The sequence below is a fragment of the Corapipo altera genome, unplaced genomic scaffold (genome assembly GCF_003945725.1).
Source record: "Corapipo altera isolate COAL_440 unplaced genomic scaffold, ASM394572v1 297, whole genome shotgun sequence".
Classification (NCBI taxonomy): domain Eukaryota; kingdom Metazoa; phylum Chordata; class Aves; order Passeriformes; family Pipridae; genus Corapipo; species Corapipo altera.
In genome coordinates this window covers 415159-435596 of record NW_020885047.1, presented here as the reverse complement: position 1 = coordinate 435596, position 20438 = coordinate 415159, and the positions used below count along the sequence as shown (strand labels likewise).

General features: G+C 55.0%; 1 protein-coding gene across 3 annotated transcripts; it reads left to right on the top strand.

Moving 5' to 3' along the window:
- Positions 1–5776: 5776 nt before the first annotated feature.
- Positions 5777–17960, top strand: RSPO1 (R-spondin 1). Of its 3 annotated transcripts, none has more exons than XM_027668664.1 (7): positions 5777–6035; positions 6165–6284; positions 13289–13677; positions 15297–15488; positions 16310–16459; positions 16798–16986; positions 17551–17960. In XM_027668664.1, the coding sequence occupies exons 3-7, from the start codon at positions 13584–13586 to the stop codon at positions 17700–17702; spliced, it is 777 nt and encodes a 258-aa protein (XP_027524465.1). In that variant the 5' UTR covers positions 5777–6035; positions 6165–6284; positions 13289–13583; the 3' UTR covers positions 17703–17960. The 3 variants fall into 3 exon arrangements, with proteins under 3 accessions (XP_027524465.1, XP_027524462.1, XP_027524463.1); XM_027668662.1 differs by having other exon boundaries at positions 5779–5836; positions 5961–6284; XM_027668661.1 differs by having other exon boundaries at positions 5777–6284.
- The last annotated feature ends 2478 nt before the right edge of the window (positions 17961–20438 follow it).

Below are 20438 nucleotides of genomic sequence, written 5' to 3'. Positions count from 1 at the left end.
CCAAGCACTGCATCCAATTAATTATATAGTTTAGCACACAATACGTAGACACTTCCCATCCACACCAGCAAGGCTCCCAGCTCTGCTGGAAACCTCTGCAGAGCCGCTGCAGGGCAGAAGGTGGCTGGGCACGGCACGGGAGAGTCCTGGGCTCTAATTAGAGTAATTACAGGTGCCCTGTAAATGGCTCAGAACAAAGTAAGCACATCGCTACGGTTCTTGCTGCACAAGGATCCCCTCCACATGTTTTCAGCTGATCTATTCAGCTGGTTTCAGCACCCTGATGCTCCTGGGTCGACCTGAGCAGGTCCCTGCCCGGGGGACGCGCGTCTGCTGTTGGTGAGGACGCACGGACAGGCACTGCTCACCCTTTGGTCTTGTGTCAGTACAACCTGGAGCACCAGCACCAGTTCTGTGGGCCAGCAAGAACCTCTAGCTCATGCCTGGGAGGTTCCCAAGCAACCATAGGCTCCCCAAATCACCCCAGTGTCCCAAAACCACCCCAGGCCCCTCCTGCCACAGCCTGTTCTCTGCGGGCACAGCTGGGCCAGGAAGGAGCCCTGTGTCGTTCTCAGCACCAACCTGCCAGCCAGGGCTCTGCTCCCACTGTGGCAGGTGACCCGTGGGGCACTCGGGAATCCCCAGGTCACCAGCCTGTCCCCACGCAGTGATGGGAGTCCACAACAATTACAGGCTTCCTGCGTGTCCCGCCTCTGGGGTTTTGTCACACATGATGTCCCACATCTGGGACTCACCAGTTGGGGATGGCAGTGCTATTTCCATGTCAAGCTGTAGCTTTTTTACCCCCAGCCGTTCCAGGGCTTACAGCTATTGTGTGGGGCTTTTAATGTTGCAAGAATTTATATTGGGAAAAAAGTGCCTTTTTTTTTTTCCCCTCAATGCCTTGGGAAATGTCATCCAGCAGGAATGTTCCCAAGAGCTGATCATGGCGGAGAGGAGGATGGGCTCGAGCAGGGACTGCATTCCCAGCTCCCATCCCTGTCCCCAGCCTCCCAGGACCAGCTCCTTAGGCTGTTGCTCCCATGGGTGCCCCATCCCTGCTGCCCAGACTCTGCCCCGTGCTCCTGGGGGACCTCTGTAGCAGCAACAGCAGAGGTAGGAGGGAGGGAGCAGATGCCTGGAGAGGGACAAGCTGCTCACAGAGCCACTCCTGCTGCAGAGGCTCTTAGTTTCATGTCCTCTTGGCTGTGCCAGTGGCCTCTTCCACTTCCAGCTCTGGATGGAGTTTACAAGAAATGCTGGAAGTCCCAGCCCTGTGGTGTGTCATCATTCAAACTTCTCTTTAATAGTGTCCCAAAGTAATTTATTTTTCCCAAACATCAAAGCCCCCCGAGCAATCTGGGAGAGGCAGGGCTTCCCCCCAAGCCCTGGCAGCTCCCACACACCCCTGCCCTGCTCATGGGGGCTGCACACCCTCCTTGGCTGTCTCAGGTGGGACTGTGGAGCATGGGGGGGCAGAGCTGTGACACTGCACACAGGATGAGAAGGCAGATCTTCCCCCTGAAAACACAAGGGAGATGCATATTGATTGCTCTGCTGTGAGGGTGCTGATGCCTTTTCTGGGCTTAGCATCACATCACAGACCACTTCCACCAGACTCAGGAGAGGTACGAAGGGAAAAAGAATAATGAGGAGAAAGAAATAGCGAGGAGATGTGAGTCTGCATCTCCTTCTCTTTTGCTGGGATCCTGAGCTGCCCTCCACCCTCCAGCTTACCAGAAAATGCTGGGGATGCAGGCAGAGCATCTCATACCCAGGGTGTCCCCCCCGTCCCCCCAGCACTGCTCTTCTCCCCCGCCGCAGGAGTTTTGTAGAGGGAATTTGACAGAAACATTGCAGCAGCCTCTAAAAACACAGTGTGCTGCTGTCCCTGCCAGCACTCCATGCTGGTTTGCCTCAAGGAATCTGTGAGATCCGTCCTGCTGTGATCTGTAACAATATTGGGATTAAATTAGCTTCCCTGAGCTGCAGAGGGGTCAGTGTGTAAGGCCCCTGGTTAATCCAGCAGGCCAGAGAGAACAGAAGCCTCCCTGCATTGGGAAAGGAAAACAACAGGGTCTGTTTGCAATCCGTGGAGCTAATTCAAACAGCATTCCTCAAACAACAGGGGAAAAGGGCCTTCAGAGCAAATGGGAAAGGAGCGTTTCCCAACATGCGCATAACACCCCTCCTTGGGGAGAGGGGGAATGTCCAGACTGCACGGCTGAGGTGTCAGAAAACCTGGCAGGCACGAGAAAGGGGTCTGAAGAGCTGGGCAGCTGGTGTGACACATGGGAACTACCCCCTGCTCTGGGCATGGTGAGCCCAGAGCAGGTCAGTCCTACTGGACCCCACGGGGAGCACCTGGCTCTGCCTGCACCACACCCAGGTGGGGTGGAGCACCTCATCCCACCCAGCTCTGTGAGTGATGGGATCTTGCTCTCCTGTCTCCCACAGAGAGTTTTACACCGGTGTAATTATGGCTCTGCAGCTCGTGGTGCTCAGCACCAAACGGGGATGACAATCCAGGGGCAATCCCAGATGGAGATGCTTCCTGCCCAGGCTGCTGCCAGGCTGCCAGTGCTGCCACCTCCGAGCACAGCCAGCAAGCAGCTCTGGTTGGATGAGAGCCTGGGCTTGCTTGGGAAGCAGAGGCATGCCCGAGTGATCCTATCAGGAAGTCAATCCCTCTGGCTCCCACTTCTCCTGTGGAAGGCGTGGTCCTGCGTGCCCCTGTGCCCACCCCAGCATGGGCTGTGCAGCCCCTGCAGGAAGCCAGTCCTTGTCCTGTAGCCAGAGCGAGTGTCGGTGCAGTGAGTGGGCACTGGGAGAGCAGTGTTCCTGGGGCTGCAGGCTGCAGGTGTGCAGGTGTTTACAATTTACAATTACAAATAATTGCCCAGGCTATCAGTCATCCTGCAGCAGAGAACCCTTGGAGCAGCAGACCACAGCAGAGCTCTCATCGAGCCTGGGACCGTCTCAGACACTTTGGGACGTACTTGCTTTCCTTCCGCTTTCTCTGTGAGCACCTTTTCTGCTTTTTGCTTATGCTGAGATATTATCAAAGGCTGATGAGGCACCAGGGATGAGTAATACACCCTCTGTGCCAGCGGGGAACTTGTAGGCACTGGTAGGGTTAACGTGGGTCTGACAGAAGCTGTGGTGCTCAGTGCTGGGGCTGCTGGGTGCAGACCTGGGTGCATCCCCGGGCCCACTGACCTCAGCTGCACCCTGGGCTGAAGGACACAGCTCCTGGATGTCCCTGTGGTCCATGGGCAGGGTGGGCCTTCCATGGAGAAAACCCCTTTCCCCTTGTTGAGAGAGGCAGAGGGGTACACAGGGCAGGACAAAAAAAATGGCAAGTTTTTAACATAAGGGAGAACAACATGTTTAAAGGGTGGTCTGGGGGATGTGGGGGAGTTGGTGCTTCCTCTGCAGAAACGGGAAGCAAGGTTCTCCCCTCAGCTTTGTTCAGTACCACTGTGCCAGAGTCCCAGCTGGAGGAGCCTGGGCTGCCGGGCACCTGCTGTGGGCGTGAAGGAACCCTCCAGTCAGAGCTCTGCTTTCAATCTGGAGTCACTTGGCATTTTAGCCTGCTAAAATGTGGAATTTCATGTCCTTTTGTACAAGAGAGAAACAACCTGTTTAGGATTAATTTAGGATCAGCCTGAACAGCCATTAGTTGAAGAAAACCAACTCAGTAAACAAGCTCCTGTCAGAGGGAGAAGAAATGTGGGACTTGATGCTGGATTTACTGTGGAGGGTGTTAAGGCAGGATTTAGTGTGATTTACCATCCCCTACAATGACACCTCTAGCACCAGGGCACTGTGAGCACGTCCCTTTGCCCTCAGTCAGACCTGCTGCTCTGTTGGCTCATTCCTGCCATGATAGTAGCCCTGCTCCTGTCAGCATTGCCAGGACAGAGCTCTGTCTTCAGGGTTTATTGCTCACTTATAAACATTTGCTCCAGACTGAAACTTGATCTACAGCTGTCAACTGGGGCTACGGTGCTCCAAGATCAGAGAGGAGAAGGTTTGGCTGTTCAACAACAGCATAAAAAAAGATCTTGGGTTCATCAGATTTTTTCATTCTTACAGTCAACAGAGTGATGTTATCCCAGAGCAACATTTGATCGTACTTGAGAATTCCCTAGAATAGAAAGCAGAAAAGGTCCAAATATAAGTAGAAAAAGGTCTTCAATATGGAGACTTGTGGCAGCGACTGCTGAGCATCTGCCAACATTCAGAACACATTCACAATGCTCTTATGAGATAAGAAGGATCTCGGTGATATCATTTACAAGTGGGAAATGAGGGACATTTAATGAGGTGTCAAGGAAAATTCAGGATGAATAAAACTTCCATGTACATGTGCATTGACACACACACAGTGCAAAGGAAAAAGCTGCAGAAAGGATGAGTTTTCCCTCCCAACTGTTTTGGGTTATTTTGCACTCTTGTGTTCCCACCTGCCCCCACACAAGCGCTGTGCAGAGCAGAGAAGATAGCAGGTGTGTGAGGAATTCAGGAGGCTCTCCAAACCCATGTGGCTGGGGGGCTGCTTGATGCAACATCTTGTACCCATATCCCTGCCCTCCTCTTCCTCGGGGCTGTCAGGTCCATGCCAAGTCCCATGGAGCATTCCAGGGCTCATGCCAGGGGCTGTCAGGGATGCTCAGGGACCCATCTTCAGTGGGGGCTTGTGGGCAGCAGAATGTCAAAGGGGAACTGCCCTGGCCCCAGAGAGGGACCCAGGAGGGATTCAGGAGCCACCGTAGAGTCTGTCACAACCTTCAAATGAGCCCATGCCCTATGGCTTCCAGCTTAGAGCCCTGCCAGCCTTGGGAGTCTCCCCCAGGAGACTGCCAGGGTCCATGGGCACAGCACACTGAGGGGCTGGCCATCAGCTTCTCACACAGCTGAGCCCTGGGACCACCTGCTGGGGCACCAGGGCCCTCAGCAGAGCCCCAGGGCCACGGCCACAGCCCTGCAAGAACCGGGGACGAGGGTCAGTCGTGCCTGGCACCCACTGCCACTGGCCATGTGGCACCGCTGGCCCTTGGGTGGACACTGATTCTGCGTGTGGCTGGTACAGGGCACTGGGTCCAGCACGGTTCCATGCCCACGTGTCCTGGGGCACCAGTTCCCATTTGAGCTCCAGTGCAGGATCCTGCTCATCCCGCCCGGCACGGGGAGTCTCAGGGAAGGTGCTCAAGCCCTGACATCCCCTGTGCACCTGAGAGAAGCAGAGTCTGTCCCATAGCCCTCCTGGACACCTCAGTTCAGGCAGAGGAGGAAAGGGGAGCTGATGGCACCGGGAGCAGAACTCCCAAGCTGCTCAGGTGTGCTGGAGGGCAGGTGTCCAGGCAGCCCCACCACAGCCACACTGCTCTCCTGAGCAGGAGCATTTCCTTCTGCTGTGCAACCAGTGATGGAAAAATAAGCAGGCAGTGAGCTCTTTGACTTCATGCCTTCCCCCCTCCAGAGGATAATAAGCTGCCTTTAATATCTGACATGTTTATTAACAGATGCAGTTGTGACAGTTGATGACTTCATATGCCACTTACCACTAAAATGTTCGTAATAACTCAGAATTAACTGTCATAAATAAAAAAGACTGCAAAGACAACTCAATGGTGTGTCACTCTGCAGTAATTTACTGAGACCCCGTTGGCTCTGGATGTGAGGCTAGAAGGTCCTTTGTGGAGCTCCAGTCCGGGTTTTGCAACAGTCACAATATTTTGGCTGGATATTGTCTTAGGAGGTGGTACTAGTGGGGTGGAATTCCCTCATGCAGGAGTTTGCACTGGATGCCTTTACAAAGCTGGATACTCTGGTAATAATAATAATAAAAAGCCCCGACCCCGTGGATGGGGATGGAGTCTACGGATTGAGACCAGGATTTATTAATGTGCAAATTGCTCTGATATGATCACATACTTTCTGCTTTGCATACGCAGGGAGCAGCGTGGGCTGATGGAGTAGGAACTAGCCTGAGCGATTTTACGAGCTGAGATCCTGCACATCGCAGAAGGGTTTGTTTCTCCGCGCAAAAGCTGGGACCCTGTAGAAACCTGCTTTAAAAAACAAGTGACCAAAATACTCAAATGCACCAGACTTCTTCATGAACTCGCCATGAACATATTTTTCATTTTTTTTGGCAGAAACGTGCGTGTAACTTTCTCTGGAGGAATCGAGGATTTTTGTAGTTGGTCTTCTAGTATTTTAAATCTGAGAACCCAGTAGAGTCTTTTCCACAGTGATGAGGGAGTGACAAGTTGGAGGTAAGGGCTTCAGCATGCATGTTTGTGTCGATGGAGCTTTTGCAATGTGGGCTGCTAATGAGGAACGTGAGCCGTGTCAGCATCCGACTGCGGGTTTGCCTTGTGCAACGTGGATAATGAGTTCAGACAATGAGAGCTGTGCGGAATCACAGCGCGATCTGTGGGATCCACATCCCCCCACCCGAGGGGTGCAGGGAATCTGGGCTGCTGCGTGTGCCCCCTGCCACCGTGCTGCTTCCCGATCTGGGGAAGGGGACACGGAGAACCGGTCTGGATGTTGATCAGCTTGCTGGAGCTCGTTGTTGATCCTGGACTGGCTGCGGGGTCTCGCAAGCCATGGTGTGGCGGGTGGCCGTGCCCTGCTGCCCTCCACTGATCCCAGAGACAGGGAAAACGGGGGGACAGGGCAGTTAAGCAGATGCTGTGTTCAGTACTGCTGTGGCTGTGCCTAACCCAGCCTCCTGCCAGGCACCCATGGGGGCACGGCAGGCACCCAGAGAGCGTGGGGTAAGTATGTGCTCCTTGGGGTTTCGGATGCGGGATCAGTGGAGAAATGATTAACAGGGATCATGGCAATAATTAGACGTGGTGTGAACACCCAGTGCTGATGTGCCTGGGAAGTGCTGCTGGATCTGTGGCTGCCGTGGGTCAGTGAGGGCTCCCGTGGCCGGGCTGGGACACGGGTCCCCAGTGAGGCTGCTGGTCAAGGTGACACCTCCACACTGACAGAGCTGGGGTGCTGTGAGATGTGGGTGTGGGTGACCCTTGGGCTGCTGGAGCATTTTATAGACTCGAGCGTGTATTCTCCCTTGAACAGCCCTGGGGACAGAGGAAGGGTGTTCAGGTTATTCAGTTAAGGTTTGAAGAGGTGCCTTACAGTAAAAGGCATTAAAACAGGGTAATATTGGCAGAATAAAATGCTGCACGACAAGGCAGGCATGGAGCCTCCACTCTCCTGCACCAGGGTCAGCAGGTACCCACGCAAAAAATCCTGTCACCTGAATGTCTGTGAACTTGTGGCAGTGCTTACAGTCCTATTTGGGGTGGCCAGGTCTGTGCTGAGATCCCACAGGGACTGGGACTTGCAGTGAAACATCTGCCTGGAGGGTTCTCCAGTTGGAATCATTTTGTCTAAGTCCATCCATGATCCTGGAGCAGGTGAGCTCCTGACTCCATCCTCTCATCCCCACTGTGGGGCCAGGGCAGCAGAGGCTGGGTGGGAGGATGGTGGCAGCACTGCAGGTCTGGGAATGCCAGCGCTGTGACATGCCTGGAAACCACCCTGGAAAAAGGGCTCGTTTCAGCTGGATCAGCTCCCTGGCCCTCCCGCAGCCGCTGCGAGAGCAGCAGCACCACCCTGAGGGATGCAGCAGGGAGGAGCTGGGGTGAGGAGCACCCGCTCTGGAGGTGCAGGGCAGTGACTTCCTGAGCACAGCCAAAACGACCTGGCCCTGCCAGTGTGTGCAGGCAAAGCAGAGCTGAGCAGGAACCCCACGTTTCCATTACCTGAGCTAGATGTGAGCTGGCAAAGCTCTGCCTGCACTGCAGAGCCGAGACTGCAGTGGGCAGTAGAGCTGGGGGCCAGGTCAGCCCCCCTGGCCTGTGGGGACAGCCCTGGAGTGGGCAAAGGGGACCATGCAGCTGAGAGAAGTGGCGCTGGCAGCAGAGACCATTCCCCAGGGCAGTGTGAGGGCAATCTGTTGTCTTGCCAAGAATGGAAGTGCCCGTGTGCCTAAGACCTGGCAAACACAGGCAGGCTTACAGTTGTATCCACCACCAACCTGCCTCCAGGAGGATCCTCTGGGATTGCAGCTTCCCCACGCGCTCATGGGCAGCAGGGTGAGGGGCTGGCTGCAGGATGCCCTTCATTGCCAACCACCCCGAGCGCTGCCAGGCCTGCAGAGCTCAGAGCTCAGTCCCCCCATCCCAGCAATGCAGGGTGCTGTCGTCCAACAAAAAGGCAGAATTTGGATGTCCTCAGTCCAGGCTGGCAGCAGTGGCCAGTCTGGAGGACACCTTGGCTGCCTGATTGCTCCCTCCTACCATCCGAGTGCCCCGTCCTGCCCCATGCCCAGGCCTGAGGCTGCGGGTTATTTTTCCCAGTTTGTTTTCCTCTGCTGCTGGAGTTCACACTGCTCCTGGCTCTGCAGGGCTCATGTTTCCCAAGCAGTGACATCTCACTGGGAGAGCCAGAGCACCAGGAATCCCTGCAGGAAGCTCCACTTGGCAGATGGTTCCTGTGCACATGGCCAAGCAGAAAGTCCCAGGTGCTGCTCAGGGCTTTGGGCTTTGGAGAAGCAGATCATAACAGGGCCTATGGTTCAACGGGCAACCATGGCTGTGCTTCCAGGTTTGCATCAGACCCCCATGCTCCCCATCCCCGCGGGGTCTCTGCGAGCAGGGCTGTACCTGTGTGGTGTGTGTCCATCCCGCACATCCCAGGGCACCTGCTGAGCATGTTCCTGCTCAGCAATGGACCTTTGGGGCTGCTGGGGAGCCCTTTTGGGGGAAGAGCGAGGTTTTCGGTGCCCTGATTTGTGCTGCCCCAAATTGTGCTGTTCTGAGCTTCCTGGTCTGAAATTTGCTTTGGTTCTGCTGTTCTAATGCCTTTTGTTGGCATTTGGGGAGTTACTGATCTGTAGGAGGCTCAAACTCACCTGAGCTGTACCTAATAGACCCAGGTTTGCTTTTCCCATGACTGTAGCCAGATGCCCAGGCAGTGTCCCAGTTGCATTACAGAGCTGTGTTTGCTGGGACAGCTCCAGTGCAATTCCAGATGCTGCTCTGGTTCTGTGGAGAAGCAGCAGTCGTGGATCCTGCAGCTCGCCTCAGGGCTCTGCCTCCTCCTCCTCCAGAGTGTGCCTCCTCGGCGCTGGCATGAAGGCCCTGGAAATCCCCCTGTAAAACATTTCCTGATGTTTTACAGCGCCGACGGACAAGCACTCCTGGAGGGAGGCCTGTGGCACTGCAGATCACAGGGTTACTTGGAGCAGCTACTGTGACAGGCACTGTGCGAGGCAAACGAGGAGCCCGTGCCGAGCGGGGCCAGGGCTGGAGCTGGGGGCTGGAGAGGGGACTGGGTGCTGCTGACCCCCGGGGCAGCTCCCACTGCCAGGTCAGGGCAGAGGGGCAGCCACGAGCAGCAGCCTCTCCTCGGCATATTCCCCATCAGCGGGTCACAGCACGGCTCCGCAGACCCGGGGAATGCAGTGCAGGAGCTGGTGGAAGGAGTCAGACCTCAACAATGCTGTGGAGAGCTCTGCTGCCAGATTGGGCTTTATTATTTTATTTTTTCAGTGAAGTTTATGGGTTGGGGATTTTGCAGAACTTGGCACTGGGATCTAATATCAAATGAAGACCTTCTGGTTCGGAAATTTGACTTAACGCAGCCGTCTTTTATTGTTTCAAGGATTAAGCAGAACAAAGTGGCTCTGCCTGTGCATGTGCAGAGACGTTTTGCTGGAGGTGCGTGAGACACCCTGTGGCAGCTGTGACGGCCAAGCCAAGCACGGTGGGACCTTCCTCCACGGAGGGTTCCACGGTGCTGCTCCCGCAGCATCAGCCCTGCCGACAGGAAAACAGCCCTCGGGAATGCAGAGAGAGGAGGACTTTTACAAAGAGAACAGGGCCCAAGCCCTCTCCCTGCAGCCCTGGCTGCCTCCCTCCCGTGGCAGGGCTGGTGGAGCAGGCAGGGAGCTCTGCCACGGGGTCACCAGTGCAGGCACAGCAGGCACTGGCCTTGGGGAGCACCAGCACCGTGGGCACATCCCTGCGTGCCTGTAGAACAGGGACAGTGCTGCCGCCTCTGATACCTGGGTGCCATCGTTGGTATTTGAGGGGTTTGGTATTTGAAAGTTCCACAAAGGCAGGCTGGGGAATGTGCTGGTCATGTGAAGATGGACTCTGCCCTGGGGCTGGGCGGGCTCAAGCTGAACTGTCCTAGGTGCAGACCTGGGACCAAACCAACCTGAGTGAGATTTCGTGAAACTGTGATTCCTCCTGCAGGAAACCTGTTCCTGCACATTCGCACCCCTCGCTGACTACCAAGGGGAAATTCAAATACCCTATCCAGCCCTGGGACCTGAAAAGCCAAATTCTCCCCATCACAGCCGGTGCCCAGCTGGCTGTTGGCAGTGACCTGGCAGTTCCCAGGGGTTGGTTCCTGCTGCTGCTGTAATCAGGCTTGTCCTGCCTCCAGCATCTGGTCCTTCTCTCCCAGGCTCAGTAAACCTTTGGAGAGCCCGTTTACATTACGGATCCCTGGTACGTTCAGCAAGAGGCAATATATCAGCAATTTAGTTATTGTGGATTAGGTCTTGAATATCCTGGGGCTATAATGTTGGTCTTTCTCACCTTGTGTGTAGGAGGACTAATGGCAAATTATCTGGATGGTTTATATTTTCTGGTTTGTACTGGAGCTCACAAGAACCAATTTATCCTGATTGAATTGCAAACAAGGCTTAGTGCCATCTCAGGCTCAGGGGCCAGGCCTCTCCATAAATGAATTCAGAGCAATTCAGGTTACCCCAAATTCTTCCTGGCGATGGGATAATGGCATAAATCCTGCTAATGTTTAGACTGGAAATTGTTTGCAGCAACCTGAGCTTGATTGATGGATGGAATAAGAGAAAGAATCATAATTTGTGTTCTGAGGTGAGGGTGGGAAGAGCTGGCAGCCTGACCCTTCTGCTGCAGCCCCCTCCGGTGGGCTTGCCACAGACCCTGAGTGCTCAAGGAGGAGATTTGGAAACCTGTGGATCGTGTGTGACCTGCTGTGGCACTGGCCCTGCAGCACCCGGATGCCAGTGGCCTTTCTGTGATAAGTGGGCAGCCGTGGTCAAACCCAGACTCTCTTCAGGCTAGAAAGCAAGGAAATAAGGAGGAAAAAGTGTGTTGTGCTTGTCTGGTTTGTGCTGTGGCCTCAAGGTTTCCCATGGCACTTCCCTACCCTGGCACTGCACAAGCCCTCAGGGATGGGGTACGTGGCGGTCGCACAAGCTTCACACTGGCTCTTGGCGCGCTGGGGCTGTGTTTGCTCTCTCCGGACATCCATCCCTGCTGCTGTCCTCGCGCTGGGGGACTGTGCCCAAACTGTGAGTGTTTTGTAAACACGGCGTGTGCTTCCTGTGAACGCCCTTCACCGGCAAAGCCGCCGTAATTAAAAGCCGAGGGCGGGCGGAGCAGGCGGCTGGCGCTCAGTGCTCATTTGGGGAGAGTTTGGGTCGTGCTGTCCTGACGTGCCTGCTCACACCAGCTCGCGTCCCCGGGCTCCTCTGGCCGTGCCGTGCATTGCCGTACCGTGCCACACGGCTCGTCTGGAGGGTCTCTCCTGACCCACCCTCGCAGGGATGCCCCGCACCATGCCCAGGTCCCTGCACAAGGTACTGAGGAGCTGCAGGGCTAGAAGGATTCCCAGTCTGCACAGCTCTCTGCTCCCTAAATGCTCCCACAGCTCGGCTTAAGCACTTGACAGTGTTTATAAAGCAGCTTGCAGCAAACAGGCTTGGAAGTGCAGAACAAGTTGGTGTTTACACGAGTGACTAATTATTTATTTGAAAATCCTGTGGACGAGCCGCGAGCTGTAACGACAAGCACATGGGGAGTGCTGGGCTCCTGCCCCGGTGATCACAACAGGGATACGGTGAAAAGTTCAGAGCCACCGGGGTGGGGGGACAGTGGCAGTGCCCCCCAGCACCCGATGGCCTCCAGCCTGGCCGGCACGGGTGAGCCAGCGCTGCCGGGAGGGGCTGTGACCGGGCACAGCTCAGCGCTGGGGCGTGTGCTGCACAAGGCCCGCTGGTACCCCGGTCACATCTCCCTGCAGCAGCTGCCTCAAGGTGCTGCCAGCCCACACCTGCTGCTGGAGCCCAGGGTGGGTAAGGGAGAAGAAGACAGGCTGCCCAGGGCCTGTGTTCACCCAGGCTGCAGCCAGGCTCCCTTCCAGCACCATTGCCACCAGTCATTTGGGGCATCGGTGATTGCGCAGTTATTATAAAGGGATTAAAACAATTTTCTGTTTCATTTGACTTCACAGAGCGAATGTTGTTGCCTTTATTCTCACACAATGGCTGCCGTCGGCAGGGCTTTGCTCTGCCAGCTGCAGAGAGGAGCTGGTCCCTGCCTGGCTGTGCCAGAGCTCTTGGTGCAGCCTGAAGTTCACCCCTTCCTGCACACCAGGCACAGGGCACAGGGAAAAACACCTGAAAACTACATGGAAAACACCCCTGGCCAGCAGCCAGGCAAAGCAAGGGCTTGGGCATTCCCAGGCAAGAACAGGGCATGTGAAGTCCTGGGCACCAGCAAATGCCCTCTGCCTGGGCTTCCCTTGGCTCTCCAGAAGTTCATGCAGAGCCATTGGTTTGCTGCCCACACTGTCCTGTTGGTGTTGCCATCCTGTCCCCCTGTCCTGCCACACATTCACCGTGGTTGGCAAGGGCAGCATGGCACTCAGAGCAGGGCCATGGGACACAGCGAGCCTGGGCAGAGCAGCTCCTGCTGACCCTGCCCTGTGCTCCAGGGAATGGGAGCTGGGAGGTTTGGAAATTCCCTCGGAGCAGAAACACAGCATTTTGGGCAGCTCATGAAGGAACCCATCCTGTCCCCAGACAGCCCCTGCCCCTGCTGGGGATTGCAGGCTCGCTCTCTCTTCAGCTTGACTACCAGCCCCAGAGGTGCCCACTTGATGGGAAACATCTTGTGTGCTTGGCACCCGCAGCAGCAGCCATCTGCCGCTCGGGGAGGGCGCCCAGGGGTCTGGCTCTCTTTTAAACAAGTTCCAGCTATAACTGTTTGCAGCACTGGCAGATGGCAAAGCTGCATTGAGCATTTTGATGGGTGCTCACTATTAGCAAGAGGGACCTGCGGATGAGGCTGGAGCGGTTCTCCCCACGCCGCTCGGGTGCCACCAGCACCTCTAGTTCATGCCACAGCCCCTGTGCTCGCCCCCAGCCATCGTGGGAGTGGTGCTGGCTGTCGAGTTAACCTCTTGTCCTCTTCCTTTGCAGTTTCTGTCAGTGCACCTGGAAACTGTGAGCAGCTAAAGCCTGCTGCCAAGCCCCCAATGGGACCAAGGCCAAGCTCCTGCGCTCCTCACAGGGATGAAGGTAGAGCCATGTTACCTGCTACCTAAGCTCACTGGTGCTGATGTGGTTTGTGGATATGGTCCCAGACCAGGCTCCATGCACAGACTCTCAGCTCTGATCCCACCTGAGACATTTTAGCGGCAGCAGAGACCCCAGCTGTGGAGTGGGCTCCCCCGACCACCCCGTGACGGAGGGCCTGCAGCGCTGGAGAGTTACTATGCAGCTTGGACTGCTTGTGGTGGTGGTTTTTCTAAGCTCGATGGATCTAACAGGCAGCAGCAAAGTGGTGAAGGGCAAGAGGCAAAGACGAAGTATGTATGAAACGCTTTTCTTCTCTCCTTCCTCTCGTGGTGCCGGGTGGGTCGTGCGGGTGCCGACGTGTTCCCAGCACAGACAGCTGGGCAGGGCCTGCCGTGCCCTGCAAGCTCCCCAGTCCCACTGCCGGGCACAGACACACAGTGCCCTGTCCCTCTGGACCTGCCACAGCCCCGAGGTCACGGAGGGGTCAGTTATCCCCCCTGCCCAGAGGGTCCCTGGCCAGGGCTCATGTGGGGCAGCCAAGCAGAACTGGCACAAGAGCAGCCACAAGCGTTTGCCCTCCTCTATGTAAGCTCGTGTTAGAACTGTTTTACATTAAAACTGTTTTAAATTAAATTATATAACATTGATTTGATATTAAAACTGGGACTGCTGAGCCCTGGGAGAACAAGGAAAACCTGACATCATGGCTAATGCTATAAAGGGCAATTTCCAGCAAGGGCCCATTTTATACCTTTGCCATGGATGCAGAGCTTGGGGCCACAGCTCAGCGCTGCAGGAGGGATGGGGTCACATCCCCGAGAGGTCCCTGCATACAGGGGCCAGGGCACACAGTGCCAAGTGGCGTCCAGACCCAGTGAACCCTCCTGGCAGCCAGGGGACTGGGGGCTTCGGGATCCCTGCTGGGGACCCCTCTGCTTTCTGTGTCACTTCCCCAGGCTGTGGCAGCCCCCACACCCACAGACCCGGCAATGGGGCTGGGGCAGGCGGGGGGGCTGCTGGGCTCTCGGGTCATGGTGAGGGGACAGGGGAGTTCTCTTACCTCTCCTCTTGGCACATGAACACTGTGCTGCTCTGTGCTCGCTTTTGAAGTGTAGTAAACAAGGTATTTAAAAGAATACATCTTTTAAATATACAACTTTTCTATAAACAAGGACATGGCTTGCATAATAAACTAATAAAAATAACCTGCATTCTAGCCCGTAAAGAATGCAATTGGTTTCAAAACAACCAGCATTTTGCATGATAATTAAAAGCAGAAAACTCTCAAGACATGGGATTGAGTATTTTTCTTGGACTGAACATAGGAGCTGAGAACACATCTCTATTTTGGGGGCAGTGACATCTCCCGACTGCCAGAGAGAGTTTAACATAGGCAGAGTCAGAGCGAGCTCCAGCCTGGGATGCAGCATGGATGGAATTAGTCAAACGGTTTCGCTCCAGGGCCATGTGCTCTGGTCCCCACCGGTCCTCGAGGTGGAGGCACTGCCAGCTCCGAGCAGGAAGGCTGCAGGAGGTGCTTGAGCCCTGGGCACGAGCCCTTTGTGAGTGTCTGTCCCACGGTGTGTCAGGACTGATGGGCAGGGCTGGGAGCAGTAAGAGAGGCAGTGCTGGAGCTCTGGGTACAGCTGGTGGCTGCTTCTGGATCCTGCTCCTCACCACTGCCACTGTGGCGACTCTGTGCTCCAGGCAGCAGTGGTGCCTGTGGGCACCGGGCACGGGGCTGTGGTGCCCGGCCAGAGCTGTGCTGGGAGCGTGTCAGTGCTGCAGGACCCCAGCCCTCACTCTGCCTCAGTTCTTCCCCTTCCTGCCCGTGGTGCTGGTGGTTTGGGGTCGCAGCTGGTGCCTGCAGAGCCTGGCACTAACCACCACCTCTCTCCCGCTCTTCCAGTCAGCACCGAGCTGAGTCAGGGCTGTGCCAGAGGCTGCGACCTGTGCTCTGAGTTCAATGGGTGCCTGAGGTGTTCCCCCAAGCTCTTCATCCTTCTGGAGAGGAACGATATCCGACAAATTGGGATCTGCCTGCCTTCTTGTCCACTGGGATACTTTGGCCTTCGCAATACAGACATGAACAAGTGCATCAGTGAGTGTGGGGCTGGGAGGGAATGGGCACGGGTGGGTGGCAGAGCTCTGCAGGGCATCGTGTGCCTTCGCTCGTGGCTGTATGGAAGGGGAGAGCATTGCTGAGCAGGGCAGTCACCTGCCCTGGCAATAACCCCACTCAACACCACATAGGCATGCTGTGGGCACAGGATCTTGCAGGACGTTTGGGCAGCTCTGTTTGGGCTGCCAGACTGGCACCATTTTCCTCTGGGAGGAGGGGGGTCCTTTCAGCCATTTAGGTACTGCTCAGACAAGTGCCTTTTCTCCTCCCCTCCTGCTCACCACAGCCAGGCAGCTCTGAGGGAGATCATTGGCCTGTGGCTGCCTCCTGCAACCAGAGCACCAGAAAGAGCTGGACATGGAAACATGTGATCACTCCTCTGGCAGTTCCATGCACAGCACCCTCCTGGCAAGGCTTCCATATAACTCCCTTTCCATGCAGCCTGTCCTGTAGCTGCAGTTGTTGATCCAGGACTTTGCACTGTCCCCTTCAGCTGACTGATGATCAGCTGCACACCAGCCCAAAAATTTCCCACCCTGTCTGATTCTGTCCTGGCAGCAGCTGCTGTGGGCCATGAGAGCTGCAGCACAGGTCTGTCCTGTACAGGGAATGGTGCAAAGAAAACTGACTTCTGAGCCACACAGTCAGGCCTGGCAGGACACTCAGAGACATCTCAGAGATGAGCCCTGCTGCTGGAAAATCCCTGGGAGCCAAGACTGAGCTCCAGTTGGCAGCGTGGAGCTTCTTGTGTCTTTTGCTCACATCAGATTACATGATGGCTTTGGTGTTTTTTTCCTCAGAATGCAAAATTGAGAACTGTGAGTCCTGTTTCAGTCGAAACTTTTGCACAAAATGTAAGGAAGGTTTGTATTTGCACAAAGGGAGATGTTACGTCACGTGCCCCGAAGGCTACGCTGCTGCCAATGGCACCATGGAGTGCAGCAGTCCTGGTAAGTGGCCTCAGCAGTCCTGGTAAGTGGCCTTGGGCCCAGCCCTGTGCCCTGTGGTGGGTGGGGGTGATGGCACAGCCAGACCCAGCTGGGGCAGAGCCCTCTGGGAACCAGCCTGGATGGAGAGCAGCCCCCAGGGTTTGTGAAGAGCAACCCAGAGCTGGTGTGGTGCAGTAAGGAAGGGGGTGCTTGGGAATTTAGGAAGCTGCTGGGGAAACACACATTCCCTTCCAGCCTAAGGTGGGGGAGAGATGTGATGTTGTGCAGGGGCTCTGGGAAGGCCTGAGGTAGCAATCCAGGAATGGGAGTTACTGCTGAGCTCTCTTGTTATCTGGCAGCACAATGTGAAATGAGTGAGTGGGGGCCCTGGGGGCCCTGCTCCAAGAAGAGGAAGCTCTGTGGCTTCAAGAAGGGCAATGAAGACCGAACCCGGCGGATTCTGCAGGCTCCCTCTGGAGACGTGTCCCTGTGCCCACCCACCACAGAGGTGCGGAGGTGCACTGTGCAGAAGAGCCAGTGCCCTGAAGGTGAGCAGAGGGGGAGTCCCTCGCTGTCCCTCCCCACACCCTGTATTGCTCGGTCAGACACAAATATTCAGCCCGTTGTCCAGTGTCACAAATGCACTGCACAGCTCCCTAACCCTTTATGGAGCAGGGTACACAATGTGATGGCAGCTAGGAAGAGCCCTGGGTGGAAGAGGCATGGCCCCCAGGGGGAAAGGGGCATAGCTTCCAGGGGGGGTGATGCTCAGCACAGCTTGCTGCATGTTCCACAGGCTTTCAGCTATTTTAGCTTCTTCCCTGGCCGAGAGCAGCTGAGGGTTCATGCCTGTGTGCTGCCATGGTGGGGTTTGTCCTCCCTACCAGAATGCTCAGGTCTATTTTTCACAGGAATTAAGAGTGTCCTCAGGAGGAACTGTGGTTTGGTTATCCTGTTATAGGATGGACAGCGTTGAGTGTTCTGAGGTGCTGAGCAGTCACTAACAGCACAGGGATTAACCAGCAGGGCAGGGGGAGGTGGGCACGGCCGATCCATCCCCTCATGGCTCGTTCCACCAGAGAGCCTCACACTGCCTCTTTGCTTTACTGCAGGGAAAAGGAAGAAAAAGGAAGAGCAAGGAAAGCAAGATAATGGAAATAGAAATCGGAAAGACACCAAAGACACTAAGTCTGGCACGAAGAAGAGGAAGAGCAAACAGAGAGGGGCCGCAGTGCCTGTGACGCCTGCCAGCCCTGCCCAGTAGCTGGCCCTGCGTGTCACCCGAAGGCAAGACTCCATTGCTGCTATGTATATGAAAGCTTTATTGAACAGAGCACTGCTACACCACACCTACACATGTCCAGACAGACATATACTCCAGACTGATCCAGAGACCAACAGAGGCCACGCACACAATACTTCAGGAGGCTGCACACACCCCGGGCCCGGGAAGGACAGAAGGACACTGCCGAGGAGAGGAAGCGCACACAGAGAGGGGAAGCCCATGGGTCCAGGGCTCTGCGGGGACAGCAAAGGACACAGATGTGAGATTTCATGACCAAAGGCCTCAACTGGAGCCTGAATGCATGGCCCCACACAGCCCCAGTGCAGCCCCACAGAGCCAGGGGATGAGACTGGACTCGCATGGCTGCTCACCCCAACCCGGGACCCAGACACACATGGCAGTGGCCTCTTTCTCTTCCCCATACCCTTTATTTTGTGTTTTAAGCTGTATGACTTTATCATTGCGAATACATGTTAAAAGTTTGTGGTAAGAAGTCAGTGGTATCTGCCCTGAATCTGCTTCAAAGAATTATTTCAAATTAAAAGAAAAAAAAAAAAAAAACAAAAAACAAAACCAAAATGACAACCAGCTTCCTGAGTGTGTGGTTCATACCTTGGCCCCTATGGAGGCTGGTGTCCCACAGGACAGAGACTCACTTGTGGAAGGGAAACTCACCAAAGCTTTAAGAAAATCCCAGAGAATGCTGCCAGCTGCACTGCAGCCACAAACCAGCTGCCCTGCACACAGGACCCCGGCTGTGCCCCGCTGAGCCCCGAGGAATTCCCTTCTGAAGGATCCAGTTAACACACAGCAAATTGAGAAAATGAGAGGTTACAACGAACCACAGGTTGCCAAAACATTGTGACTCCGCTCGGACAGTCACAGCTGTGGGACCATCCTGGGCTGGGGACACACCAGTCCAGCTACGGGACACCGCCCCAGCACGTGGCAGGAGGGAGGCAGGCAGAAGGGGAAGGCACAGCTCAGGTTCTGCAGAAGAGAAATAAATTTTTAAGTTGGGTAGAAACTACTTGTCTGCATGCCACCGGCTGGAATTCCCTGGATTCTCCTGCTCTGCACGAGCCGACATCTGGACAGTGGAATCAGGACGAGGATTGTGCAGAACAGACCTAGCAAGGCCCATGCAGGGTGCGTGGGAACGCTGTCAGCTCTGCACGGGGAGTTCTACCTTTGGTGGCGTCACAAAGTGCCACATCACTCACTGCCCTCGTATTTAAAATGTGCTTCCTCTGTAGAATTGTGTGGAGACACATTTAATTCCTCCAGAGTTCAGCAAAAGCCCTCTGGTCCTGAGGGATGGAGCTGGGGAGATGCTTGGCTCCCAGAGATGTGCCCCGGGTGGATCAGGGACATGCTGCTGGAGCTCCAGCTCCCCTGGGAGGGTGATGGGCAGGGGAAAGCTCACCCCAAACTAAACCTGACAAGTCCGATCACCGCTGCACTCACTTCGTACGTCCCTCTGCTCTGTGGTTTTGGAGGGCAGAGCGAGCCAGCGGGTGTGCAGGGACCCCCGTGGGAGAGCCCCCATCTCTCTGAGGGGTCACCTGCCCACACCTGCAGCCCTGGGTCTCTCCTGCAGCTCACGGTGCCTGCTGAGGACTCGGCTCTGGCACAGGACACCCCGAGTCCCTCCCTGCCGCCCCGGGGCTGGCTCGGCTCGCTGCAGGACGTGGGGGCTGCACAGTTGTTTCAGCTCCAGAGCTGTACCAAGCCCTCCGTGACTGCTCTGCTGGCAGAAAACCTTTCAGCCCATCATCCACTTTGTGTTTAAGTAAACAAGAAGCTGTTACATCTTTGAAAGGGGATTCCATTTCAGCACAATGATAAACGACCAGCATACCAAGCAGGGAGAGAAAGAGGTTCTTAAAAGTCATGCTTTGAGTTGTTTATGGATCATGTTCAGACGATTCCTGAAAGCCTCCTAGCTGAAAGATCCGATCTCATTCTATTTTCTAGCCTGTGAGAGAAGTATTTTGTTTGTGCCAGGGTGTTGCACGTAAGCAGAACCATTTTCCCTTTTGCTTTCAGCAGCACCCACCAGTGACCCGCTGGTGAAGCTGAGCTCACTCCCTCGCTGTGCCTCCCTCCTGCTGCCCTATCCCCATCCAGTCCTCAGCAAGGATTAGGGAAAAGAGAGAGTGCACAAGGAAGGTTTTCTACACGAGGCTCTGTTAATGCCTTGATTCCCTGCAGTGACTCCTGGCACTATTAGCACAACTATTTCAAAATTAAACTGCATATAATAAATGAACAGAACCTATTTTAGAGAACTCTAGAGATTTTTAGAAAAACTGTCAAACTTCTTTTGCTTGTAGCCTCTTCCCTTCTTTCTTCCTTTTTCATAGCAAAACGGGAAGAAAAAGGGACAAAGGCAACAGGAAGTTTAAAATGCATATTAAGAATATCCAAGATTTTTCAGTATGGTAATTTTAAAATTAAATTGGTTTAGAACAATTAGGAGAAAAAATATAAGAAATCTTTTTTTTTTTTAAATCAGCTCAAGAACTGTGCTTATTCCCACTCCCAGAGAGCAGGTTTAGTTATGAATTTAGGAACATTATGCCTTTGACCAACGTGAACTGCATGCTGAGCTCCCCAGTCCAAGCTGAGATGTCCTTAGCAAGGTGATGTCACCTCAACTCACACGCACATGAACGTTCTCTTTCCGCCCACCAAATAACCCTGTTGTGGTGT

Coding starts and splice junctions, on each gene's coding strand:
- RSPO1 (XM_027668664.1), top strand. CDS start 13,584: ATGCAGCTTGGACTGCTTGTGGTGGTGGTTTTTCTAAGCTCGATGGAT. Junction 13,678..15,296: donor GGGCAAGAGGCAAAGACGAA/GTATGTATGAAA, acceptor CCGCTCTTCCAG/TCAGCACCGAGCTGAGTCAG. Junction 15,489..16,309: donor AGACATGAACAAGTGCATCA/GTGAGTGTGGGG, acceptor TTTTTTCCTCAG/AATGCAAAATTGAGAACTGT.